Source organism: Pomacea canaliculata, linkage group LG9, assembly GCF_003073045.1.
Source record: "Pomacea canaliculata isolate SZHN2017 linkage group LG9, ASM307304v1, whole genome shotgun sequence".
NCBI classification, from domain to species: domain Eukaryota; kingdom Metazoa; phylum Mollusca; class Gastropoda; order Architaenioglossa; family Ampullariidae; genus Pomacea; species Pomacea canaliculata.
Genome location: NC_037598.1, coordinates 7,093,823 through 7,119,820, shown reverse-complemented (window position 1 = coordinate 7,119,820; position 25,998 = coordinate 7,093,823). Strand labels below are relative to the sequence as shown.

At 42.5% G+C, this 25,998-nt stretch overlaps 4 protein-coding genes across 4 annotated transcripts; 1 reads left to right on the top strand and 3 right to left on the bottom strand.

Moving 5' to 3' along the window:
• Positions 1-75: 75 nt before the first annotated feature.
• Positions 76-3,843, bottom strand: LOC112572030 (very low-density lipoprotein receptor-like). The gene is made up of 7 exons (XM_025251531.1): positions 3,615-3,843; positions 3,326-3,445; positions 2,855-2,971; positions 2,160-2,276; positions 1,617-1,736; positions 1,397-1,507; positions 76-1,012 (listed from the first exon to the last, which is right to left on the bottom strand). The coding sequence occupies exons 1-7, from the start codon at positions 3,727-3,729 to the stop codon at positions 858-860; spliced, it is 855 nt and encodes a 284-aa protein (XP_025107316.1). The 5' UTR covers positions 3,730-3,843; the 3' UTR covers positions 76-857.
• A 740-nt stretch (positions 3,844-4,583) lies between these two features.
• On the bottom strand, positions 4,584-8,267 carry LOC112572031 (low-density lipoprotein receptor-related protein 4-like). Its single transcript, XM_025251532.1, has 7 exons — positions 8,074-8,267; positions 7,602-7,715; positions 7,060-7,176; positions 6,552-6,668; positions 6,143-6,259; positions 5,523-5,633; positions 4,584-5,084 (listed from the first exon to the last, which is right to left on the bottom strand). The coding sequence occupies exons 1-7, from the start codon at positions 8,186-8,188 to the stop codon at positions 4,936-4,938; spliced, it is 840 nt and encodes a 279-aa protein (XP_025107317.1). The 5' UTR covers positions 8,189-8,267; the 3' UTR covers positions 4,584-4,935.
• Positions 8,268-11,756: 3,489 nt separating this feature from the next.
• LOC112572587 (sortilin-related receptor-like) lies at positions 11,757-15,730 on the bottom strand. Its single transcript, XM_025252329.1, has 7 exons — positions 15,528-15,730; positions 14,302-14,415; positions 13,946-14,062; positions 13,417-13,533; positions 13,045-13,161; positions 12,619-12,729; positions 11,757-12,166 (listed from the first exon to the last, which is right to left on the bottom strand). The coding sequence occupies exons 1-7, from the start codon at positions 15,637-15,639 to the stop codon at positions 12,012-12,014; spliced, it is 843 nt and encodes a 280-aa protein (XP_025108114.1). The 5' UTR covers positions 15,640-15,730; the 3' UTR covers positions 11,757-12,011.
• Positions 15,731-18,169: 2,439 nt separating this feature from the next.
• On the top strand, positions 18,170-25,115 carry LOC112571755. The gene is made up of 3 exons (XM_025251024.1): positions 18,170-18,693; positions 19,075-19,165; positions 19,983-25,115. The coding sequence occupies exon 3, from the start codon at positions 22,684-22,686 to the stop codon at positions 23,905-23,907; it is 1,224 nt and encodes a 407-aa protein (XP_025106809.1). The 5' UTR covers positions 18,170-18,693; positions 19,075-19,165; positions 19,983-22,683; the 3' UTR covers positions 23,908-25,115.
• Positions 25,116-25,998: the final 883 nt, after the last annotated feature.

Genomic DNA, 25,998 nt, shown 5'->3' with positions numbered 1-25,998 from the left:
CTAACGGAAAGACAGACACACAGGCAGACGAACAGACACCCAGACGTAAAAAAAATAGGCAAGAGAGAAAATAAGCGGAAGATGAACAATTTTATTTTGCTTGCTTTCATTATACTCTAAGAGCACACAAATGACTTTCATTATGGTGCAACATCCAGTCTTAAACTCAGCCAGCCACGTGTGTCTTGTGTCACGTGACTGTGACCAGTTTGTAGTGTCAGTCATGTGACACTAGATACACCTGTCTTGTCACTGTCGTGACAGTTGTGTGATGCTCCAGCAGCAGCAGTCATCCTTGTTTCTTTATTAACAAAACAAAAGCGAGGCTGAGAAATGTTTTGCTCTGTTTTCACGCTGTTCACCGCCAACCTGGTTTTGAACCTTCACCCCACACCCTAACCCACACTTCTACTAAACAACCTACCTGTAGTAAGGTCAGTGCCCTCTAGCATGAGATGACGGTGTGCTATTTATAGCCTACGCTAACTAAAAATAGCTGGAGTAGGGGACAGAAGCAGCAGATGAACATTTTAAAACTTCGGAAACTCTGCTAGTAATTCTTTAATTTAGGCATGGCTAGAACATTTGTAAAAGGTTTGTTTGTTTGTTTTTTTTTCCACATTCAAACCACCTGGGGATCAGATCGGTCAAGACGACGATAATGATTGTGATTCTGATTATTCTGGTTTGTAAAAGTTTTCCAAGTAACAACAGACAAAGACTAGGGGAGCTTACTCGCATATTTTGACCTCGTCTCCTGCCCACTTCCTCCTACAAACAAAAATAAAACATTAAAAAAAAATAAAGGAACTAATTTTTTTTAAAGGGTAGACTGCAGAAAGAAACTCTTCCATTTTTCATTGTTCGGTGCCAGTGAAGCAGAGGTTGCAGAACTTGCGACAGTACTTGTACCCGACTTCAGTCTGCCAACAGATGGGGTCAGAGGTCTCGTTCATCAGAAGGCAGCCCCTCGTAGACATCATGTCGCTACACAGACTGGGGTGCAGTGTGGCTACAGGACAACATGATATTTACTGACCCCATCAACAAGTGTCTCCATTGTTGATACAATAAAACAAAGAAATCTAGCGACGGTTTTAGTGAAAAAAGAAAACGGCGAGAAAATTCGAAACAAGTAAAATAAGCTGCATGTAAGAAACATCAGAGGGAAATATTTGAATGAATAAAAATAACAAATAATAAAAATGCAGGAACAAACTGGATTAGTCTTTAATTTCTTTTAAATTCCTAGTCTGTGAATAAAAAATAACTTTCTTTTTGTCAGTTTTTTTTCATTTAGAATCAAATTCTCAATGGTCAGTTTAATAAGCGAAAATTTGTGTCCATGCAGGCCTTTAACTTAGAATTATTCTAGTTCGCCCTGGGAGCGACTTACGACATCCAACTTCGTCGGAAAGGTCGTTGCAGTCGTTGTCGCCATCACATCTCCAGTCAATAGGAATACATCGTCCGCTGGAGCAGGTGAAGTGAGTTGTGGAGTTGCATTCTGCATGGACAGAAAAGGTGTTTATTGAAGACAGAAAAGGTGTTTATTTTAGGCAGAACAGGTGTAGTGAAACTGTTTATTGTAGACAGAAAAAGTGCTGCTTCCCTACCCCCACAGTTAACTTCATCGCTGTGGTCGTCACAGTCGGCGCCCTCATCGCACTGCCAGTGGGCGTTAATGCACCTCGAACCATCCGCACACTGGAACTGCAACGAGTTGCACGTGCCACCTGCAACCACAGATTTCAGCCAATCAGAGCCCTCAGAGCCGGCGGTTTTAGCCAGTCAAGATCGTCAAAGAGCCACGAAGTTCATAGATTGACATTTGTATACCCCCTCCAAATTAGTTTTAAAGCCATTCTTGGAAAATTATTTACTCCAGTTTTGCAGTAATTTAGTCATGTTACCCAAAAAGTATTTACCGTTGTAGTGAATGAACTGCTTCATTCAAAAACCTATTCCCTCTAGCCTTAGTTACATTGGAATAAATTGAATGATTAGAGATTGGTTTATTCTGGAGTTGTACGTGGGTGGTGTGTAAATTCACATCTGTTAGAACCTTTCTCAGGAAACAACAAAGGTGACAGTGCACAGCTCATGGGATAGCTATCGAGGTCCCTTGTGTCCCAGCCCCCAGTCACAAGACAACCTACCACAGTCCCTCTCGTCCCACCCAGTGAAACAGTCGTCGTTGCCATCGCACTGTGACGTGGCCTCGATGCACTTGTGGTTGTCGCACTGCAGTTTTCCTGGTCCGCACGTCACTAGGTCTGAAAACGGCAGAAAATAGTAGAAACAGGAACCAAGACCTACAGGCACTCACCTGTAGCAGAAAGTGAACAGCAAGGCATCTGAAGGTTCATATCCAGCAGTGAAATTCATTATCTAGCAGCCGAGTAAATGCGCAGGGAAGACAGGTTAAATTGTAATGAGAAACAATAATATCAACAAGATAAAACATTGTTATTAAATGAAATATAGGAAATAGTGATTTTAATACTAGATGCATCCTGGATCACAACGCGGTGCTAGATGAATACTGTACTTCTATGTAGGAAATATTTACTGCTGAAAGTATTTATTCCGATGTTGATCTGTGTGTCAGACTGTCATACTCTACTTTATTACTTCAACTTCTGAGTCGTCATATGGACAGTGTCATAGTATTAATCTGTGCTAACCTGACTGTCACATCATACATCTGTCAGCTGACAGATCCGTTTGTCATATTACAGTGTTTCTGGACCATCGAACTTGATGGTCAACACTTCTAAGGACGGTGTTTTCTTTCATCATGTAAATGATATCACAGGGTGAGAATCGAACCAAAATCCACTGAAACACTCACGGCAGTCGGTTTCATCGCTGAAGTCGCCACAGTTATCGATAGCATCGCAGACGGACGACCTGGGCACGCACTGCCCGTTGTGACACTTGAACTGGTTGGGACCCAGACAGTCACACCCTGGACACGTCACAAGGAAGTTAACGACATCTACCGAGCAAGGGAGCCAGGAAATCCGAGAAAGGTGAATTGCTAGGAGACTGTATTTTTTTTTTATATATATATATATTTTTGTCCCGGGTAGACTAGGTTATGATGTTAGATAGGTTAATTGTGTTAGCGTTAATATTTTTAATTTGCGGTGACTTTATCTGGACGTACCTCCATCTGAAGTCGAGGACCATCAGTCTATTTGGACTGATCACTCTTTAGCATATCTTGACTGTGCATTCTCTATAAAAAAATGAACTTTAATGCACACTGAGTATAGTGTAGCCTACAGTGAGTACACCTGAGTGCTCAGTAAGTACTCACTGCACTCTGCTTCATCCGACCCATCAGGACAGTCTCTCTGGGTGTCACATGCCCACTCCATCGGGATGCACTCCCCGGACACGCACATGAACTGGTTGGCGACACAGGTCTTCACTGAGGCTGCAGGTTAAGAGGTCATCCACATTACAATTGTACACAATCTAGAAAACTTTGCTTAAAGATCGGGCACTCAGGTTGTTTGGGTATTTTATGATTTTGTTTTGGGTTTTTTTTTTTGGTCTTCTGGACGAGGGTAGGAGGTACATCTAAAAGACAATCGCTGGCTCACCTTGGCGTTTTGCAATGAAGTCCCTCTTTCTCATGTGAAGAATCTTACTCTTGTGGAATTTGACTGCTTCTGTGACTACCACCAAAGCAAGGAAGGGAAGCCAAATTTTTAGCATTCCTGTTACTGTGGCTTTTTCTTTCTAAAATGTGTGGCAACAAAATGTACTGTGGAACATACTAGAGTGCTCGTCTGACAGCTGTGGCAAGTCTCTTATCTTAGCAATGTATTTTTACATGTCTTGTTACCTGTCATATGCTACTTTTCTTTGGCTTTTTATCTTTGTGGAAGTTTGTCTTTGTTCGTTATCTAGCTAGTAGATACAGCTTCACTGTTATACTTTTTCACTGTCTCGCATGAATGTCTGCACATCTTCCTACAACTTTATGCATTCACTCTTCGCTATTTTAAAGACAGTCTGCTCTTTTTTCTTTGACTAAACAATCTCTGCCCCTTCCAATGTAAAAAAAAATACAATCTTTACATCTTGTTCCTTTGTTTCTGTCACAGCTCTGTTTCCACCTTGTGTCTTTAATTTTCCCTTTTTTATTTTTCAAGCCCGTCTGTTTCTCCGGAGATAGACTAGCCGATCATTGAATGGCGTAAGGTGGGTACCAGACACCCTCATCCGATTTTTAAAAAATGGAAACTTTTCTTAAAATTTAATGGCTTGGATTTCCTTTACTTTCATTAATGATACACAGTTTATGTATGTTTTCGCTGTCATCTGTCTTTCTCGTTGACTGTTACTCATTTTAGGGTATGTTTCAACTCCGATGGTAGGGAAGGTTCAATTTTTTATTCATTGTAAAATGTTATTGCATGTTTCATGTAAAAATTTTAAAGTTTGACCCAAACGAGATTTGGGGAAATCATTTTTCTCCATTTCCTTCCAGAACAAACCTCGACGATATACGTTTATCAAATATATATGACAAGGTGATGGATGAGTACAGATGTAATCAAAAGCCGACTCGTTCATGTTGCTTTATTAATACCAACATAATCACAAAAATGAAAACGATCGCTTGTTTACATATACGATACTAGCTTGTGTAAGAAAATTGCAAACAGCACAACTTTTAATTAAACGGAATCTCTAGAAGAAGAAAGCAGAAAAGTCTGTTTCGATAAGAAAAACTGAAAAGACAGAGATTTATGGAGATTATCTCTCACACATAAATATCCACAAACGTGTAGCTCGCATTCTTACACAAAGAGTGTCTTGGGATGGACACAGAGTGGGAGGGGAGGGGAGGAGAGGGGATAGGGGCACTAAGAGCGAGGGAGGAAGGAGGTCATGAACGACAACTCTTTCCTCCCTTTAACCCGAGGTCACGCACAGGTTGCAGAACTTGCGGCAGAACTTGAAGCCCGACTCCTCCTGCAGACAGATGGGGGTGATGGTCTCGTTCATCAGAGCGCAGTCGCGAGCGGTCAACATGTCGCCACACAGACTCGGGTGGATGGTTGCTTCAAGAACAAACAGTTGGTCGTTTAAATATTCGACTGGGGAGAGTCGGGAAAATTTCAAAAAAGAAAGCATAGACAATAAAGATTTGAGATGTGACACAAAGGACAGAATCTATAATTACTTAAAACGACAGGGAAGTTTTTAAAAAAAAGGACAGGGTGGTGAATAATATTTAGATAAGAGATGATATGCAGTAACTTTATCGCTCTGTGTGTGTGACATGCTCATAGTTAAGATGTGCATTTAAGACAGTCTTGCAGATCTTTTTCATGTTGTGTGCTTACGTGAGCATTGTATCACTGTTTCTTTTTGTGTGTTAATGTGTGTGTGTGTAATACGTAAATACGTATGTGTGTGTGTGGTAGGCATATGTGTGTGTGTGAGAGAGAGAGAGCTTAAGTCCGAGAGAAAGAGGTCAGAGAAGGGAGGAAACCTACCACAAGAAGTCTCATCGGAAAAGTCGCCGCAGTCGTCGTCGCGGTCACATTTCCAGGTGAGAGGAATACATCGTCCGGTGTGGCACCGGAAGTGGTCTGTCTCGTTGCACGCTGTGTGGAAAGACAGGACATGACATGACATGACATGACAAGACATGACATGGTGACTGTGCCAGCAGATAACACAAGAGAAGTACGCCGACAGACAGCAGTTAACGCGGCGTGTAATTTCAAAGGCGGAAGGTTCGCATCCAATATTAGCTTTTTGGAAAGAAACGGTATGATCGCATTCCGTTGACCCTTTAGAGTCAAAGTTTAAAATTTTAATTGCATTCACTCACTGCGAGGAGACTTCTTAATAAGGCAAGAAAACTCTGGGAGGAGCAGGAGAGTGATATTGGTTTCGCTTATTACCCGCCAACTAGTGGGATGCAATTGGTTTTAATCACTGAGTAAAGTTCCGGGTGGTTGAATATACCTTTGTGTTCTCGAGATACGAATATCATCATGCACAGAAAGTGGTCCAGTCGTGACCTCTCAATATTCCTAATTACCACAGTGTCATAGTAATTATAATTACCACAGCTACCACAGCTCTGCTGGAGACTGCTGTTACCTACCGCAGCTCAGCTCGTCGCTGGCGTCGGCGCAGTCGTCGTCCCCGTCGCATTGCCAACGTTGGTCGATGCAGCGTGAACCGTCTGCGCACTTGTACTGGTCAGCCCTACACGAGCCCACTGCAGACAGACAGACAGACAGACAGACAGACAGACAGACAGACAGACAGACAGACAGACAGACAGACAGCTTTATTATTAATAATTAAAGTATAAAAAGCTGTATCTATTTGGTACAATGTATATAAATATTTCCAGTGAATGTGATATTAAACAATCATAAAGCATCTCATAGAACTAAGGACAGAACTATGAAGCAAAGTCATAAATGGCACCTGACATGTCACTGACATTGCAGAGGGAAAAGCACAGACAGCACTGACAAACGATTGCCTCATCATCAACAACCTACCACAGTTCCTTTCGTCAAAACCATCTTGACAGTCGTCATCGCCATCGCACACCCAAGCTTCTTCGATGCAAATGAAGTTGTCACACTGCACCTCGCCTTCCGAACACGATGTTTTATCTGTGAGGAGAAGAGAATCGACGAGACTTTTTCATCGGTGGTAGGAAATGAAGGTGTGATGATGGGGAGAATTGTAACCCTCCCAGACCTCCCACAGAAACACTCACAGAGCTGACTGGAGTTTAAAACTGTGTCACAGATAACATTTTTTTTTCCAGAATTCACAGGATAGACAGATAAATTTTTGTTTATAATAAACAGCTCAGAAGGGGAGGAAAGTATTTCGTTAAGTATTAAGGACTTGTCCGCCCTCACAGACACGGTGGCCAAAGACGATGACCGATGAATTAACACTTTTTGCGTGACAGTTATACAACACCCATCTTGTATCGTCGGAGACAGCAACTGAAAGAAGACTAAAAGGAAGAAAGATGACTGCCACACTACTCACGACAGTCGAGCTCGTCAGTGTTGTCGCCACAGTCGTTGCTGCCGTCGCACCGGAACTCAACGGCAATGCACCGGTTGTTCCGACACCTTAACTGGTGCTCACCCGTACAGTTGGTAGCTGCAATTTGTTGACAAAGATGTAGTACAGGTCAAAATATCTTTATTTACAACTTTAAAATGTGGGCGTCACCATTCAGAGGGGGGGGGGGATTGTAAATAATTTTATTAATTTTTTTTCGCATTTTCTGAAAAAGTTTCTACTGTTTGGCTTCACTATGAGTGTGTGTCCCAATGGTTTAGGAACATTGTTTATGTGGATCTTTGCTGAATCTGTGCAGTAACCCTAGACATGTGCTAGAATATCTCAGGAACCGTATCTAGTGAATTATGTGGAGGTCTAAACATCTATTTATTTATTTTGTTATTTAATTTACTTGTTCTGGTATTTATTGATATGTAGGTAGAGACAGGCAGGAATATTGGGAGAGCATCTCTCGCGACTTTCTTGAGGAGATGATAGAATGAAACTCAAATAATACTCACGACAGTTGACCTCATCAGAACGATCAGGACAGTCCGCTTCGGTGTCACAGGTCCACTCAGCTTGGATACACTCGCCATCTTTGCACTGCACTTCGTTCGGGCCGCACGTTCCCGCTGCGACGAGGAACAAATGAGAGGTCAGGTCAGAGGTCAGGTCGTCGTTGAAGCTAACCACAGTCTTCGTATGAAGGAAATGTTTGTTTGATAATAATAGCAAGGAGGGTAAAAGGGCAAGAGAAAGAGAGATGGAGGAAGTGTGCATGTGTTTCCGTTTTCTATTAACTTCTGTCATTCCCACAAACAACATATCACAAGAATAACAACATCAAACTATGACTTCTGTGTGAAGGTATAAACCAGACTATTATAGTCATCAGTATTTAAATTCTTCGCCTTTTCCTTCTACTTCTGACTGCGTGTAGCATTTAGTGCTGACGAGTGTATGTTAGCCTTGTACAGATGGCATCTCTACCTTGGCGTTTGGCGATGAAGCCTGGTTTCCTCTCTTGGAGAGCTCTCTTCTTGTGTTTGGTTGCTTGTGTGGCTGCCAGCACCAGGACAGTGATGAACAGAACCTTGAGCATCATTTTGTACAAGTAGCTCTACTAGTGAGACCGGCTACCTTATCAATAAGTTTTCTAGAGAGCAAGATTGGTTTGACCCCAGCATAAGAACCTCTTTTAATTTATACTATCACTTTCTGATCCAGATGTTTGTTCTCGGACTATTTTCTCTCTCTTTCTCCCTCTCGCTTTTTTTTTTTTTTTTTTTTTGCTTGAAGAGAACTTTTAATTTTATCTGTAACAGGTTACAGGTGTCCCTCATACTGGGATTGGCGGTGTGGAGTTAAAACATAAAAGGCACCGAAAACGAGCGATCGAGTCTTTATATGATGTGCTGAGTAAGCTATTGTCGCGTGTTGAGTAAACTTTTGTAACTTTTGAGTAAACTTTTTTGAGTAATCTATTGCGATGTGCTGAGTAATTTATTGTGTAGTGCTGAGTAACCTATCATAGGCTGATAAGTAGACTATGGTGATGTGGTCAATAGACTTCTGTGGCGTGCTGAGTCACCTATTTGAGGTGTTGAGTAAGCTACTGTCACGTGTTGAGTAAGCTATTGTGACGTGTTGAGTAAGCTATTGTGATGTGTTGAGTAAGCTATTGTGATGTGTTGAGTAAGCTATTGTGACGTGTTGAGTAAGCTATTGTGATGTGTTGAGTAAGCTACTGTGACGTGTTGAGTAAGCTATTGTGACGTGTTGAGTAAGCTATTGTGATGTGTTGAGTAAGCTACTGTGACGTGTTGAGTAAGCTATTGTGACGTGTTGAGTAAGCTATTGTGGCGTGTTGAGTAAGCTACTGTGACGTGTTGAGTAAGCTATTGTGATGTGTTGAGTAAGCTATTGTGACGTGTTGAGTAAGCTATTGTGATGTGTTGAGTAAGCTATGGTAATATGCTGAGTAAGCTATTGTGATGTGTTGAGTAAGCTATTGGGATGTGCTCAGTAAGCAATGGCGGAGGGCTTGACCATGGGCATGTAGGCGTGGGTGCGTGCGTACCTGTGGTCCAGCGACTGTTTTCTCTACGCCAGACCTGGGCAAAGGCCGGCCCGCCTCCTGTCTCTGACCGGCCCGCCCACTGGCGAAGGGATAGTATATATACTATATATACAGTATTGGGTAAAACTGAGTTAACTATATTAGTCCGGCCCTATAAAATCATCCCAATTTCTCATGCGGCCCCTTGGGAAAATGAATTGCCCACCCCTGCTCTACGCCATGGTTGCCGTCTGCTGGAATGACCGTCTATCAGTCTGACGTGGGAAGCAACACCTGTGCACGTGAATGAAATCACATGATCCATCATGTTCTTTTCAAAGGACCTCGACCATGCTTTAACCACGCAGTCCTCTGGCGCAAACAACACATGTCCAGGCTCTGCTAGGGTTGGTGGATTAAAGTCGATGTAAAGAGATAAGAAAAAGAAGTATGTAGTGGAAGGTCAACAAAAACGGTCTGAGAGAGGCTCGGGGTTCATTTAGTTCATTTAGCATGAGATGCATGGGGGGGGGGTATAGGTGTCAGACCAGGGGATGACCCTTCACGAAAGACAATGTGAGGGTGAAAGAATGACCTTGCTGCCCTTTTCGTAGACATATGTTTTTTGTTGGCCTGTTTCCCCGCACGTAGAGCAGATTTCTTATCTGTCTGATATTGCCATGCATGGATGTTTGAATACTGAAGGTAGGAACGGGGTAAAAAAAAGATGCTCAGTAAACTAAAAGTACTCCAGATCTTTGTCCATCCATTGTGACCAATTTCAGTAAATCAGAACAAAATTCAACGGCACTTTAAAGATGTAGTAAGATGCAAGTTTTATTAAGTTAATGGACTGAGCACGAGACAAAATAATGCTTTCCAAAATATGGAAGATACAAGGTCAAACTTGATGTCACAAATGGCCATCTATGATCTAACATTTCTGGTGTCAGTGCCACTGACATCCTTCGATGCTTGTTTTTTCGAGAACAGAGGAATGCTACTCATGCAGTTGCTTCTACTATTCGTGCAATTGCACCTGCCCAAGTGTCTAACCCGTCATCATAATCATTATTATTATCGTCGTCATTATCATCATCATCAACGCCGTCGTGGTCATCATTGTCGTCAGACCGATTTGAACAACCATAGTCGACGGCACAAACCACACAATTGCAGAGTTTGTGATAACAGTACAATGCTGTGCTCAGCTTTTTCATTTCCTCTTTTGTTCTTTTTTTTTTTTTTTTTTTTTTTTTTTTATCTGTTCTTCGTCATGTACGGAATTGTCTCGCAAGTGAAAAATAGTAGAAAATACGCATACCATATTTTCTCAGAAATATTATTCATACAGATTTGTTTTTCTTCCGAACTGACCTTGTTTTATTCCAAAAGACTTGCCCTTGCTGCTGTTTCTAAACTGTTTTTTGCATCAATTTATATAAGCTTATTTTTTCCCTCGTAATATTTTTAAAGTCCTTTTATTTTTAAATGCAAGTTATCGCGTATGAAAATATGATCCTCCTGGTTGTGTTTGTTACGACTCTAATTTTTAATTTACCTATTATACGGCTTAAGGCAGCGGTTCTCAACCTTTTACATGTGACGTCCCCCCCCCCCTAACGAACAAAGGTACGTCCGCGCGCCCCCCTTAGCCAGCAATGTAAGCTAATTTCACTAATACCGGTATAAGAAACTTTTAAAAAATGACCTCCTTCGCGCCCCACTTGTAAGCACGTCGCCCCCCCCCCCCCCCAGGGGGGCGCGCCCCACAGGTTGAGAACCGCTGGCTTAAGGCTTGCATATGGTGTTATATTGTGCTTACAAATAGTGTTATCGTGTGAAATTTGAAATAGAAAGTACATCTTGGCTGGCTTGCATGTTCGATCTTATGTGGGACTTGACGTTAAACACAAGCTTTAAGATCAACTTCCAAAAATTGCAGTTAGCTGAATCTTAAGTCGATGGTCCTAAAATGACATGGCGACCGTTGAGACCAAACTTAGCAAAGTCGATGTACTTGTACTTGACAATGTAAGACATTTTTAATACTACACATGCAGCCTAGCATCATGAATGGTAGAAAATTTTCCCTTCATAGCAATGCAGCTGGAACCGGATTTCATCAAGAGAAGGTAAGGGTAGAATAGTGGGGCCTGTCTGCTACATCACTTGCTCTAAGCACAGTGAACCATTTCCCTGCCCCTGTAGAAGACTTTACCTTTATGTATGTGTGCTCACCCATTCCCTTATCAATTAAATTTTGTTTCACAATTTTCTCTGCCCCCTGTTTGTCTTATACATGCACCTTCGCGTCGCCAAATATTTTTGACATAAACACGCGATGTCAATGTGTAAAACCAAACATTTACAGCAATGCAATCATTGCACGTGACACCCACTGACCAGCTCAGCTGCCATCATGAAGGGTACATACCTGTATCCTATTTTTCTTATATATTTTTTGCTCTGTGTGTTTGTGTGTGCACGCGCCATATTGTGCACACTTGTTAGTGAGAGAGTCGCTATCATTGACCTAGTCGATGAATAAAGTTATATTTTATTCCTCCTCATCAGTTCCATCATGTTCACATTAGAAAACAAAAGTCAGAAGTAACACAAAAACATTTATTCGGAGCCTTTCTCTCCAGACACAAAAATGAATACCAACCAAAATGTTTACGAATGATAGACACATATATATGTATACCCTTTAAAGCCACCCGCACATACACGTGTACTGCGCGCACTAGTAACAACTACTTCCGTTTCTTGCAGAACGTCGGGTTACACAAATAATGAGGGAGGAGGAGGAGGAGAGACAAGACTACGAAGCGGCCAGGTGAGAAAACTCCAGCTTCCCGTCACCTTAACCGGAAGTGCCGGTTGTACAAAGGTTACAGAACTTGCGGCAGAACTTGAAGCCATCCTCCTCACTGAGACAGATCGGGGTCACGGTCTCGTTCATCAGGGCACAGTCACGTGCTGTCATCATGTCACCACAAAGGCTGGGGTGGAGAGTTGCTGAAACAAAATTTCAGATTTTGTAAACTGAACAAAAAACAAAAAAAAATGCGTTTATTCGGGTACTAACGATCTCAGACTCTAATCTGATATTTAAAAATAACGATCTGAGACTAAGTATAGTTAATTCAGCTTTTAGACGTGTGACTCATCGTTAATGTCAATCTGATGTTCTCCAATAATTAGGACATTTTTACAGTTTTTATGCTACATAAAGCGTCCAGCCTGGAGGAAATATTCTGGAGGATGAAGGCAGAGAGACGATGGTACAGCAGGATAACAAGGATAATGTCGCCGAATTCTGTAGTCTGTGATATTTGTAAATGTAAACCCTCGGAAAATTTAAATAAGTAGTTGGGTTGAGAGATCATATTCTTTTTTTAATTCACTCATTGCTTCTTTCTCGTGGTCTCATCATGGACAGCGAGTTGTTTGAGTCATGTTTTACTTACGACAGTGGGCCTCATCGGACACATCGCCGCAGTCGTTGTCGGCATCGCATCTCCAGCTGTTGGGGATGCAGCGGCCGTTGGTGCACTTGAACTCAGTGTCTGCGTTGCATTCTGTTTTGACAGGAGACAGGAGACAGACATGATCAACTCCATTTTGACTGCTTGGTGGTAAAGATTCACCCACGTCAGCACTGTCGCTCAAAGGTGGGATGAGGATGAAAGTCTAAGTTCACGGCAGGTAAGTAGAAAATTCTGCTGTCATTAGTTTGTCATGCATGAAGATTTTTTTTCACGCGTGGGAAATTTTTATTTCAAACTTCTGCGTGAGCTACTGTCTCATCTTAAGGAATTGTTAACCTGGACAGACGGACCTGCAGACAGACAGACAAAGTAACTGGCGGTCCTGCCAGGTGTCGCGCTACTTACCGCAGGTGAGCTCATCGCTGGAGTCGCCGCAGTCATCCTCCCCGTCACACTTCCAGCGTGCGTCGATGCAGCGCGAGCCGTCTGCGCACTTGAACTGATCCGTTCTGCACGAGCCCACTGAGGTCAAAAGGTCAACATTTCGCTTGTAGAAAACTTCATTCAGAACATCGCACATCATGTGACAAAGGAAATGCTCAAAGATGCCGATATGAAAAAATAACAATGGCAAGCACTGGAGGAAGCAAAGCAGAGCGCGATGGATGGATGGATGGATTCTTCTCGAAGAATTTTTTCGTGAGTTGCATGTTTATTGGACGACTGGATGTTTGTGATGTTGCAGTGGCTATCAGTGTACCTATTGCGACAACCTACCGCAGTTACGTTCGTCGAAGTCGTCACGACAGTCGTCCTGACCATCGCACAGCCAGGTCTCCTCAATGCACAGGAAGTTGTCGCACTGCACCTCACCGGCCGGACAGGTGACTTTGTCTGCAGGTGAGAGACTAGAGAGTGTGTGAGATCGGACAGAGGACATAACTAGAGGTTTATCTTATCCTGGGGTTTGCTTTACTTCTGTTCTAAATATATAGACTTTGCAGGCCCTTTGTTAGGCATGGCTGGAGGTCGTACACAAGACGTGGATTGTAGGTCATCAGCCGGCTACCTACGTTTACATATTTTTCTTATTGTAGGACCCCGGTGTTAGGCACCCTAGGGTAACCTTACTTCTGCTTCATAACTCCTGCCCGAGGTTGTCTTATCCGTCCCAGCTTGCTTTCTCTATCCTCTCTCAAGAAACAAAGCAATTATGTAGTAAAGAAGAGGTAGGGGAAATGGGAGGCAGGAGACCAATTAATATACCAAAGGAGATAAGCGAAACATCAGACGATGAAGTACTCACGGCAGTCGATCTCATCGGTGCTGTCGCCACAGTCATCGTCGCCATCACATCGGTACTCAGAGGGAATACACTGACCGTTACGACATTTTACCTCGTGCTCTCCACTGCAGTCGGTGGCTGAAATATTGTCACAAGAAAACATAACCAGCTGTAGAGGCTTGTTTTTAATGCCAAAGAGTAATTAATCTAATTAATTTTGCTTGAAATGAAGTCTTCGCCAATTCTTTTCCTCATTTCGAGGTTTGGGCATTTTTCTTTTAAAGCACAAGTACCTACAGCCAGTCCATCTCTGTCCTTTCTAAGGACCTTATACACAGTCATGCAGCCGGGCCCAAGGGGGGGAGGTGAGTACTCACGGCAGTTGATCTCGTCAGAACCGTCGCGGCAGTCGCGCTCCGTGTCGCAGGTCCACTCGTCCTGGATGCAAACGCCGTTGTTGCACCGGAACTCGTTCTCACCGCATGTGGTTGCTGTAGTAACACACATCAGGGCAAAGGTCGTTAGGGTTTGGATGTTTGTCTTTGTTTGTTATCTGCATGTCTTTTTCCTTTTTTTTTTTTTATTTTTTTTTTATTATTTTTTTTTTTACGAAGATTAGGTAAGTATTTCGTTTTTGTTTTCTTTTTAAGGATTGCCTGCTACTTGCAGGTTACAGACTGAATTGTACAGAATTTGTTAAAGTAGTGCGTGTGTGTGTGGACATGTTTGTGTGCTTAAGTGCCTAGGAAAGGTGTGTATGGATGATGATTTTTCAGTTTATTTCACTTACCCATGTGGAATTATAACTTGGCAAAATAGTTTAGCAGAACAGGAGTGAATGTTCTAATTTAGCACAGTAGATAGCAGAGGAACAAAGTTAACCTGCCCTAGTCGTTTATGGAGTTGTTTGTTTGTTTGTTTGTTTGTTTGTTTGTTTGTTTGTTTGTTTGTTTGTTTGTTTGTTTGTTTGTTTGTTTGTTTGTTTGCTTCGGTTTTACTTGAAGGCTTTCGTGAGCACTGTTATCTCAAAGCATACTGTCCCGTAGAGTTTAAATGATGATAACTGAACATTAAAGCAACTGTGCAACGGTTTTAGCGGACACATACAGATACCATTGGTAGATGCAGCGTTGAGAATAATCCAAATCTTTAGCAGACTGGCTGCTACTTTGTTGATGAGAGCGATCAACGAGAGAGTGATTAAACTATTATATCTTAGTGGCCTACACCATACGACTAACTGATGGCAGCTATCTGTGTGTGTGTCAGTGAATGAGACAAATCATTGCATCCTCCTCTTCATCCTCTTCCTGCTGGCTGCCGACGAGATTGTGATTAATTCTATTTAAAGGGAGACAATTACATCTTAACGGTGCAATCCCATCTCTTGCCTCCCCTGTACTCTACAAGTGTAATGATAAACTACAAGCACTTGTCACTAAACCGTTGTCACTCCTCCTTTAGTCCTATTTCCAGACACTAAACAGTTTTGTTTTCGTTCATCCCCCTATAATATAGTTCATATGTAATTCTGTTTTGACCAACTCGATCGCACTATCAGACCTTTCGTCTTGCGATGATATTAAAGTCAACATTGTCCCACCTTGCCGTTTGACGATGTAACCTGGTTTCCTCTCAAGATTCTTCTTGCTCTTCTTGTATTTGGCTTCAGTAGCTGCCAGCACCAGGAGGGTAAGTAGCACCAATTTCATCATGGTGGATGCCGTGTCTTGTCCTCTGCGTCTGACTAGAAAAATGAGGCGATGTGCGATATATTCCTGTCAAATGTGGAGACTGATGTCACGTGAGCCAAACATGTTCCTTATATACTTTCTATTTTAGCGTCATCTGCAGTCTTTCCTGACCTCGTACGACAGATTAGGGTTAAAGGGATTCTAAAGGCAAAATAAAACTGCTTAGAATGGCGTAAAGAGTAGGATCAATTTGAATCTCGTCTATTTATATGTGTGTTCATGTGGAAAACATTGAGGGTTTTTAGTAGAATGTTGTATAAGAGAAATGACACGGAACTCTTTTTTTTTGCTTCGACGAAATCTCGTTCTCCGTCACGTGACCCTATGACGTGTGGTTTCGATAGTGAGAACCATGCCTCGAGAATGTGCTGCACCCGATTGCCACGAAAAGATGGGAAAAGAGTCCAAAGTTTCTTTTCATCACTTTCCTAAAGACAAGGCAATACAAAAAAGAGTGGGTCATACCAATAGAAAGGCTCGATCCCAGTACGAAAAAGCTTTGGGAGCCCAAAGAGTGGGACGCATTATGCTCCAAGCCATCTTGATTGTAGATTAGTTTGGATATCACTAATCCAACGCAAAATCTTCCCAATGACCACAGACACTTCATGTCAGAGACTGACGTCATAAGGAGACTGACATCATAAGGAAACTGATGTCATAAGGAGACAATTAAGTCCTCCATCTCGGGAAGCTATCGTGATTTCTCGGCGGAAGGACACAAGGGTCGATTTCACTGGATTTTTTCAATTTTTATAAACATCGGCAACCGAAATAGTGCTAATAAGTGGTAATTAAGTGAGAAACGAATCCTTTATTTCTCCTGTATCGCTCTCGTGCTCTGTAATTGTTACTAAATATATGTTTGAAACGTTTGACCGTCGCCAGAGCCTTATCACAAGCCTGGAGTATTCCTTTAAAGGGTGACGGAGAACGAGACTTCGTGGAAGCAAAAAAAAAGAGTCTCGTGTCATTTCTCCTATACAACATTCTACTAAAAACCTTCAACGTTTTCCACATGAACACACATATAAATAGACGAGATTCAAATGTATCCTACTCTTTACGCCATTCTAAGCAGTTTTATTTTGCCTTTAGAATCCCTTTAAGCCAATCTGCCCTGTGTGATTCACTTTTAACGATTACTTAACGATTACTGGAAACATCTGCTCTGGGATGAAAATACACTAGGGGGAAAAACAAGTAGGGGGGGGGGAATTCTCTCGGGAGGTTAAATGGGCGATTTGTTTGTTTGTTTTATGCCGTGCTATGGTAAAATCAGCGAAGAGAAATCGTGAGAAATTCAAGGTTGCGAGTACACGTCCTTTCACGATGAATAACCGTATTACAGTACCTGTTGCTGACATAGAAACTAGTACCAGGAGGGTGAAGAAAATGCAGTTCAGACATTTTCGCTGCATTCTGCAATGCCAACGCATTTTTTTATTAATGTATACAAAGAAATATAATGTATTGGAATTTCATTAACCATTTGACGGAGATCAAACTACCATGATAATGTATCTTTACTCCTAACTGTGTGTTAAATGTCTGTGTGAGTATGTATGCCTGCCCTTGTGTGCAAAAGAAACATTTCTGTCTTGGGTATCCTCGACAGACAATAAAGTCTGATTTGATTTGATTTTGATTTTATTCTCTTTTTTCTGACAATTCTAAAAGCTTTTATCCTGTTAACAGAATGGGAAAAATACCTGGATAAGTATGATGGAGCTATACAGCAAAAGTGGTTCTAGTTTAGTTGAAGAGGGCAACAGATAAAATTGATGAAAGACGCGTGGTTTATGTATGTAGGAGACCCAATACTGTTTCCTTTTGTTTGGAACTTCTAGTCTAACATTTGGAAATTTCCATGTTCAAGTGTAGACATGCTCAGATCGCAATTTTTTCAGACTCCTGCAGGAAGTAGAAAATGGTTTGATTCATTTCCTTCTTCGTCGTAGGAATTTTCCATAGCGCTCCATCTTTGACCCCTTGTCCTCCATATGGAGCGTTAGTCACATCCACCTCCAACCATCGAGCCATAACATGTTGACCGTTCCCTTTGGTGAGACACTTTGCGGGAATTTTAATGTATGAATGATCGTCTGTAAAGCAATTTGCGAGTAGTCTAAATTTTTACCACAGCCTAGGACATTTTTGAAAGAAGTATTTACGGCATTCGCATGCTCCATCTCCTGTTCGAACATACACTGCAAACACTCTCTTTCAAAACAATAAATAAATGACTCTAATTCCCAAACGAACACGAAACTTGTACCCACTTATAAAGTCTTGAAATTCAATTTTTTTTTTGTAGCAATGTTGCTGAAGTGCCGCCATTCTATGGCCGCGAAACTTAAAGGTATGGCGTGCCTTGGCCCATTTAAGACAGAAATAAATTATTAAAGATATGAGAGATACCGGTGGTTGATGTACCTGCACGAGTTGGTCACTTGATTCCTCAGACTAAACACGACTGCATGCTCTGGGGTTTCTATTCCTTATCACAAATACTTTTCTGAGCACCTGCTCCTCATTCTCATCACTTCTGAGTACATGTTCTTTGTCATACATGCCACCAAACACCTTCCTCATCCTTCACGCAAAGGAACATATTGTTCATCGTGTTACGCTAATGAACACCTTAATTATTCATCATTATTAACATCACTGCAAACATTTTCTTACCCTGAGCAGCGTCACAAACCTGCAATATATTTTACTCATTCATGTGAAAAGGACAGAATTGGGGCTCCTGAGAGTGTGGATAGGTGTGAGCGTTTCATGTCGGCGACTTTTTCTTTGATGTAATCACTTTATTGAGAGGCTCTGATATTATAAGTGGTGGTAAACGTTGGTAAAGAAAATTTCAACTGTTTTGTGTCAATTTAGTGTTACTTCATCCCTGCGACCGATAGGTTTCCCAGGAGTTGTGATGTTAAGTCCTGGCCAGACTTCATTCCTGACTAGACTTGCTGGACGAGAGATAATTTATTCACCTTATAACCTGTTCAGGTGAGTCAGAGTCAGCTTTCTTTCTAAATATTTTTCAAGTATTTGAATACAAATTATCAATTTCATTAATATTATCATAAGTTTAAGCTGAATTATTGTTAGATTTTAGATTCTTTTCTGTCTAGTATTCCCTATCCTTAATTTAAATGAACACCTTGTAAATCATAGATCTCAATGGCATCTGACTACAAAACCGTCTTAAGGTCTTCAGTGTAAGAGAGCGACTAGTGACAGGATTCTCTGAAAAAAAAACCCATACGCATATAACTTTCTCTTAGAAAAAATAGGATGGTCAACTCTCTCCTAACAGAAAATAAGCAACAGCTGCAAAAATTTAATCTCGATAGATATGACCAAGTTTGTTTTTTTTTCAACGTGCAGGCGTGATGAAATCATGCTCAGAAAATAGCAAGTGGTTGAACATCATCTTTCTGGATGGAGACTGAGCGCCATCGTGGTATTGCTGAGGCCAGTGAGTCATTGAACTTTTTATGAAGAATAATAAACGACCTGCTTTTTTTTAAACAAAAACATGTTACACTTCTCGTTAGGTTGACTTATCGGCAACGACCTGTGCCTCAGTCCACGTGCTGAAGGACGCTGCCATGTGGTGTCGACTTTCTTAGACACACCTGAAGGTAGTGGGGTTGGAGGGGGAAGGGGTTTGAACACAATGACCCGAGTGGTTGAAATCTGTTTGTTTCAAGTAGATAAACTAAACGGCCTCAGTGCTACACTACTGCAACAATACACCATCAGCCTAGTTTCCTATCTCCCCGAGACGTTCTCTGGGCTTCTTTTAATCTTGCAAGAATATTATTGGCAAGCTGGCAGAAAAAAACCACCTTAGAAAGCCCTTAAAAGAATCCATGCACAGATCTGTACAATGTACACTCATTTTACTTTTCCCAAATCATTGTATTTCAAAGTCGAAGACGTTGTATTTTATATATATATAAATTATATATATATCCAAGATAACTGACAGGAATTAGCAGGCCCATCAGACTAGTCAATGTATTTCGTTAACTTATTCTGAATTAATGTAAATTTTTATTTCTTCTAATTTGTCCGAGGGATAGAGGTGAATACAAGCATAACTTTTGCTTGTTCTGTTACCCTCGTTAATAAAGATTTGTTCGCTGTTCATCATTCAGCCATTAATGGTCAACGATGATATCTCATGACGTAGCCTCCACAGTACGTCATTAACAAATGACGTACCCACCAAACATTTTTTGCGTCACGGTTTTAGGTTAACGCATTGCATGTCTTCTTCCGTGTTCCAGCAGGGAGGGAGCGGCACCTCTGGGTGTTTCTCATTTTTCAGCCTAACGACTGCACGGTTATCTTTCTCCTTGGAAACAGAGCGTAACGAGCATCCGCGCCATGGATCACGTGGGGTCCAAGTCTTCCTCTGTCGACAAGGGGCACTACTTTGCTGGTTTCGGGGATGCTTTGTTCTTCTCTTGCATGATGACACTGCTGTGCTCCTTTCTTCCCACTGCGTACAAGCCAGATCGTCGCTTCCTGCGCCAGCTGCTCAACCTCCTGCACTTCTGCTTCGCGCTCATCGTCCTGGTCGTCCTCCTCAGCCTCCTCATCGCTCATCAGCTGCGATGCACCTTCTGCTCTCTCCTCCGGCCTATACTGGTCCAGACCCATACACGGTGGGACGATCTGCAGGTCAGCATTTTCCTCAAAGTTCTTATATTTCTTTTACTCATCTTCAACTTCTTCTGCGCTGCTTATCTTGAAAAGATGGGCAGCTCCATCTTGAAGCGATGCCGATATCTCGCCAGCGGCAGATGGATTAAGTCTCTTGCTGCCATCTTGCCTTCAGCAAAAGTGAACCAATCAAAAGCACTGGTACCTGCGGAGAACGAAGGTTCCAACACGCGCCTGCGATTCGTCCGTGATGTGGGCACCACTGCCAGGTTCCCGACAGAAAACGAGGATTTTTGCACCTTGCGAATTCCTTTCGTACGACTGAAGTCATGTTTGCCGACTGCCGACACAGAGCAGACCTTTTAGGGCAACATTCCTGCATCCCTACTGGACTTGCAGGGCAAAGCCCCGATGACTGTGAAAACGTGCATTTCAGGTTTTTTTTTTTTTTTGGTGGTGGGGTGGACAGCAGACTTTGTCTCTGTCGACTGTTCTTGCGAATGAGAGGATGCAATGTCGTGTGGTCTGTACCAGTGTATACATGGTAGCGTGGCTAGGAGTGGTGCAGTGTAGCTAGGTGCAGCAGTGTGATGTTGTGCAGCGAGGTGTAACCTGACCATCACTGGAAGAAAATCATCAACTTTAAAACTCTTCTCTTGACAATAATTAGTCTTTACACCAAAATTAACACACGTTCAACGCAGAGACCGAAGGCTAAGTTTTTATTAATCCGAAGATGTTTTTACATTTTGCATACCATGTCAGGGTTGATGTTGACTAAACTTATGATTCTTGACTAAAGCCCGCTTTGCGAAATTTGATGCGTGATAGCAGCGACATAGTTGGAACTGTTGACAGGCATCACCTGTTGCAACATCTGCAGCAATTGACAATAGGGATGTTGGCCATTTTCTTCGTGCTGCACCTTTGTACTACAGAACACGTCTCACTGCAATACATAAATCGAAGCAGTTTTTTTTTTTTAAAGGGACCCGCATTAACTGAATTATACCTGTCCGGACCAACTGCTGTGGTAGTACTGAGGTCACACATAACTCTGAACTCTGAACTCTGACTTCAGGAAAGGCTTGAAAGAGGCGTGAACAGTGAATACAATCAGCTTTGCCACAAGACACTGTGCGACCGGCATCAATGACTTTTTTTTGAGAAAATCTAACAACAAACATTCTGCATGGTTGTGCAACAAAAAAACCTCAAAATTGCCGTGGTAGTGTTTGTAGGCGTGTACGTGGTATGCATCAATTTTCCTATAAAAAAATAATAATAACACGTAATTCAAAAGCAAGCTTCCGCTTTTCTTAATGAATTTAATATGAATATTTCTTTTTTGGTATAGATCTGATATACGAATTTTTTTTTAAAAAAAGATGTTGCCAAAAATAAAATTGCTTTCTCGAAAAGAAGTTGCTTTATAGATTTTTTTTTTAAATGGTGATTTTGGATGTAGAAAACGGCAGACGAGACAAAGTGGTCTCGGGTATGTTATCAACTGTTGAGTGGCTAAACACGGGTGGCACTGCAAACTGAACGCTTTTTTGCCGCTTGCAGACAAATGGATTGAAATGTTTTTCACGCTGTTCATACAGGTGTAATGATAGTCGTGATCCGTCAGGAACTAACCAAGGATTGTAGCATTGTATGCGTCCGTACATGCGTTTGTGTGTTTGTGTGTGTGGGGGGGGGGACTGCTTACTATTTTCTTTGGAGACCTCCAGTGCCACGAATGATAGAGCTGCGTTTAATACCGTGTCCACGTAAACATTTCTTTGAGCGTTCTGTGTGATGTGAGTATGTGTTAGAGGATGGGAGAAGGCTCGACAGAGAAAACAGAAGAGAGGAAGAAAGAGAAGAAACAAAGTGAGGAGTTGGGAAAGCCTTTGTCGTCATCATTGAAATAACTTCTGCCACAAAAGATGGTCACGATTCACTGTCCCCTTCTCCCCATGTCACCACAACAACTACCAACACAAACATATGATACAAGAGTTTGCTGTAACAACTCCATTTCCTTGGGCGACAACCCTTAACCTCAGGAGAGGGATTTAATTTTTTTTTTTTATTGCGTCAAAAAAACAACGTCATGTTTTTATGATGACGTCAATGACCTTTTGACGTCAGGCCCGTTTGAAAGGCATCACGTTATTTCCTTGATGGCGCTGTGTACCCTCGCTGACATGTGCTTCTAGACACTTCGTGTGTTGTATGTCAGCTACAAACGTGTCGTGTCACTGACAGGAGACCATTCTGCTGTTGGCTGTTCCGGCATCCTTGACAAAAAAAGAAACTTCAAGCCAGTGTGTGATGTCACAACCGGACATTGATGACGGGGAACTGGACAACACACTGCACGCAGTTCCTCCCAACAGAGGCCTGGCGTCCGTTTTCGGTGAAGTGCTGTTCCTGGTGACGGTGTTGACGCTGCTGTACCCGTGCGTGAAGATGACGTTCGAGCGCCTGGGGCGCCCCTCCCTGACGCAGCTGGTGTTCGTCATGCAGGTGTTGCTGACGTTCGCCATCGTGGCGCTGCTGCTGCTGGTCCTGGTGGCGCAACAGATGCGGATGACGTACTGCGCCTTCATTCGCCCTTTCGTGGGTATCACGGCAGAGGACAAGATGTACACCAGTACCCTCTTCAGGATCCTCGTCTTCGTCTTCCTTGGCCTGAATTATGCCTGCGCCTGCGTGGGACAGAAGCTGCTGCACTTCGTGGTGGAGCAGGTCCAAAACCGCAACAACAGCAACATCAACAGCCGCACCCGCTCTATTGTAAGACCTAGTAGCCCCACCCGCTCTATTGGAGGACCTAGTCGTAGTGCCAGTCTAGCCTTGTCGGAATGCTTTGTCTCACCAGTTCGGTTGCAGCAGAATCAACACCAGCAGCAGCAGCAGCAGCATTCCCGATGCGTCTTCCGCGACGCGGAGACCTCGACTCAATGGCTCGGTGTGAACACGAACGTCTGCGCTTGGACGTCCTCGCATCAGGAGCAGGATGAGGAGGAAAGTCGCCACCACCGGAGCAACCTCCTACCGGTCTCTTCCCATGCAACGCAGACCACGGAGACGGTCGAGCGTCGCCGCAGCTTCCTCGCCTTCCAGGATGATGAGAACTATCCAGGTTACGCCATCAGGGAGGAGAAGGTCACCCGGGTCGTCTCAGCCGCCGATCTAGGGGAGGAGGAAACCTCGTTCCTCGATCTCCGCGTCGACAGAAGCCGGGAAGTGGTTACCGAGGACGGCGAGAAGCAGCGGGAGAAGGTGTCCTGGATGTTCCAGATGGTGCAAGACAAGGCCACCTCCATCAGCAACAGCGAGGCCAGCCGGAGGAGCCAGTTCCAGAGGAGCCCGATGAGCTGGGTTTTCGCGACGTGGCACTGGATCCCATGGGCCCCTGTTCCTTCGGCAGACGCCATTTGTTTTCCCGAGGATCCTCCCTCCATTTTTACCGAAGATGACCAGAAGCGGCAAGATATACGGCTAGCCAAGACCTGTCAGCCTGGGTACGCTTTTTTGACAATTATTCTTTAGAGTCTGTTGAGACCGCTTGTCAACAGGACGGCCGGTGCAGGAGGAGATTTTCCTTCGTTTGACGCGGCTGCTATACACAGCGCTCACCCGTTTTCACAGGTCAAAGGACAAACAGGAAGGCGATTTGATATCAGGACTTTTTTGGTTGAGAGTGGAGGCAGTGCATTTTGCGATGTGTATGGACATTTTTTACTCCTTAAAAATGCCTTCATGACGGAAAACTTTCGTGTGCGTGGCGGACAATATTATTGAGATACATTTTTTAGATTTGCATTTTTGATAACTTTTACTCCTTCTACCCCAACCCCCATCCATCTCGTGGGACTTTCTTTGACCAGTTCTCAGTTTAGCCCCTTTCCCTTCATTCTATACTTGCCTTTAAATGTATTTTAAGCTCTCAAGACAATCTATGTTAAAGACATGTTGATGTGTACTGAAGCAATGGAGCTGTAGACATGCACTCTCTGTACGGAGAGTAACTGTGATAACATTTATAGAGACTGGGTAGCAGATGGTGCGGACTGGCTACCTGGTTGACTGTAAACAGATGCAAAGATAGTGATGTGCTCAGCGATGTGGAGTGCATGTGTAGGTGTCAACACTACAGGGCTTACATTCATGTGTGACAGCACAGCCATACTCTAGCATACTCTAGCATACATCATACATACAATACACAGTTATAATGCTAATTGTATTCATGTGTTTACACGAGAAAAGTAGTAACTGCTCCGATGATGATAAACTAATGCATAGGTGCATGTACATGATGATATATGTGGAAAGGGCACAGATGTATGTGATGATACTCTTATGCATGGGAAAGAACTGTCATGAATGTGACATTATGTTAGTGACATTAGTGGTAGTAGGCTAACATGACATGTCATATGATGTATGATACACAACACACTGTCACTGGGCATGCAACACAAACTAATGAGTGATGTACAGTACACAACTAAAAAGCACCTGCTGCAGGCATTTGTTCTGATAAGCAATACACATATTCTGAGGGGACTGTGGGTTGCAGGGAATATGTGATCCACACTGATGGTATTTTTCCTGTTTTCACTTATCATATTGCTTAAAGTTTTAAGACATATATTTTAAATGATGGATATTTTTGATATTCTTTTTGTGAATTAAGAGTTGTGATCCTCTTAAATATATATTTCGTGTATATACAATAAATAAAATATGTGCAATGAGATATGGAGTGAGTTTTGGCATTGGCAATCTCGTTTACAAATTGGCATATTTTTGTTGCTCAGGCAGGATGTACATGAAAACTCTTACAAGCTATGAAGTGTTTTGTTGATTCTCTTTTAACTCTTTACCTCTGGTGTCATTTTGTTAACCCATAACTAGACACCTTGAACATAAATAGAACATTAAAAAACTATATTGGTGTTCTTCAGAATCACCCACATCAGACCTTTCTATTTTACAGTTGCCATAACCAAAAGAAAAAACTTGTCTGCAACTCCCTATTTATTGGCCTCCTTAACAGCTTCCTTCCTTGACAGGCTTCAATGCGCTGAAGCAATGTTGCTTTTACTGTATTCCATTAAAATAAAGCTGACTATACAGCACCATTCCATGGAGAGTTGCAGTATTTGCCAGTTCAGGCTGTTAACTACAAAGTGACCATGCTGTGCTATGCCTATCTTCATGGCCTGGCTCCAGGATGCTTGTCTAAGATGTTGATGCTCTCCCAGCCAAGTCAGTCATCTAATGCATGCAGATCCCTTGCATGTGTCATGCATCAAAGGAAAAAAATTTTTCTTCGTCTAACCGCCCCCACTTCCCATGTCTGCAATGCCCTGCCCTTATCACTTTGCCCACAGATCAAGGCTTATAAGGCTAACCTGACAAACCACCATCTGCAATATCTCAAGGAGCTGGTGGCCTCTTTTTCTGAATTTGAAGACCAAAGGCTACAAACATATTACCCTGTGTACATGTGTTTTCTGCAAATAACATAATCCAAATGTAAACCTGCAATAGACTCAAGTACATGGTAAATATAGGAAATAGACATTTATAACCCTTGGAAAATTTCTGACTCTCAACACATAAAAATAATAT

Excerpts from the sequence above, each read along its gene's own strand:
- LOC112572587 (XM_025252329.1), bottom strand. The coding sequence starts at position 15,639 with ATGATGAAATTGGTGCTACTTACCCTCCTGGTGCTGGCAGCTACTGAA. Across the intron at positions 13,534-13,945 it reads CACCGATGAGATCGACTGCC|ACAAAGTCACCTGTCCGGCC; the intron begins GTGAGTACTTCA and ends TCTCACCTGCAG. Across the intron at positions 13,162-13,416 it reads CTTCGACGAACGTAACTGCG|TGGGCTCGTGCAGAACGGAT; the intron begins GTAGGTTGTCGC and ends TTTTGACCTCAG.
- LOC112572030 (XM_025251531.1), bottom strand. The coding sequence starts at position 3,729 with ATGCTAAAAATTTGGCTTCCCTTCCTTGCTTTGGTGGTAGTCACAGAA. Across the intron at positions 1,737-2,159 it reads GTGGGACGAGAGGGACTGTG|GTGGCACGTGCAACTCGTTG; the intron begins GTAGGTTGTCTT and ends CTGTGGTTGCAG. Across the intron at positions 1,013-1,396 it reads TTCCGACGAAGTTGGATGTC|CCACACTGCACCCCAGTCTG; the intron begins GTAAGTCGCTCC and ends GTTGTCCTGTAG.
- LOC112571755 (XM_025251024.1), top strand. The coding sequence starts at position 22,684 with ATGTCACAACCGGACATTGATGACGGGGAACTGGACAACACACTGCAC.
- LOC112572031 (XM_025251532.1), bottom strand. The coding sequence starts at position 8,188 with ATGATGCTCAAGGTTCTGTTCATCACTGTCCTGGTGCTGGCAGCCACA. Across the intron at positions 7,177-7,601 it reads TTCTGATGAGGTCAACTGTC|CTACCAACTGTACGGGTGAG; the intron begins GTGAGTATTATT and ends AACAAATTGCAG. Across the intron at positions 5,634-6,142 it reads CAGCGACGAGCTGAGCTGCG|CGTGCAACGAGACAGACCAC; the intron begins GTAGGTAACAGC and ends CTTTCCACACAG.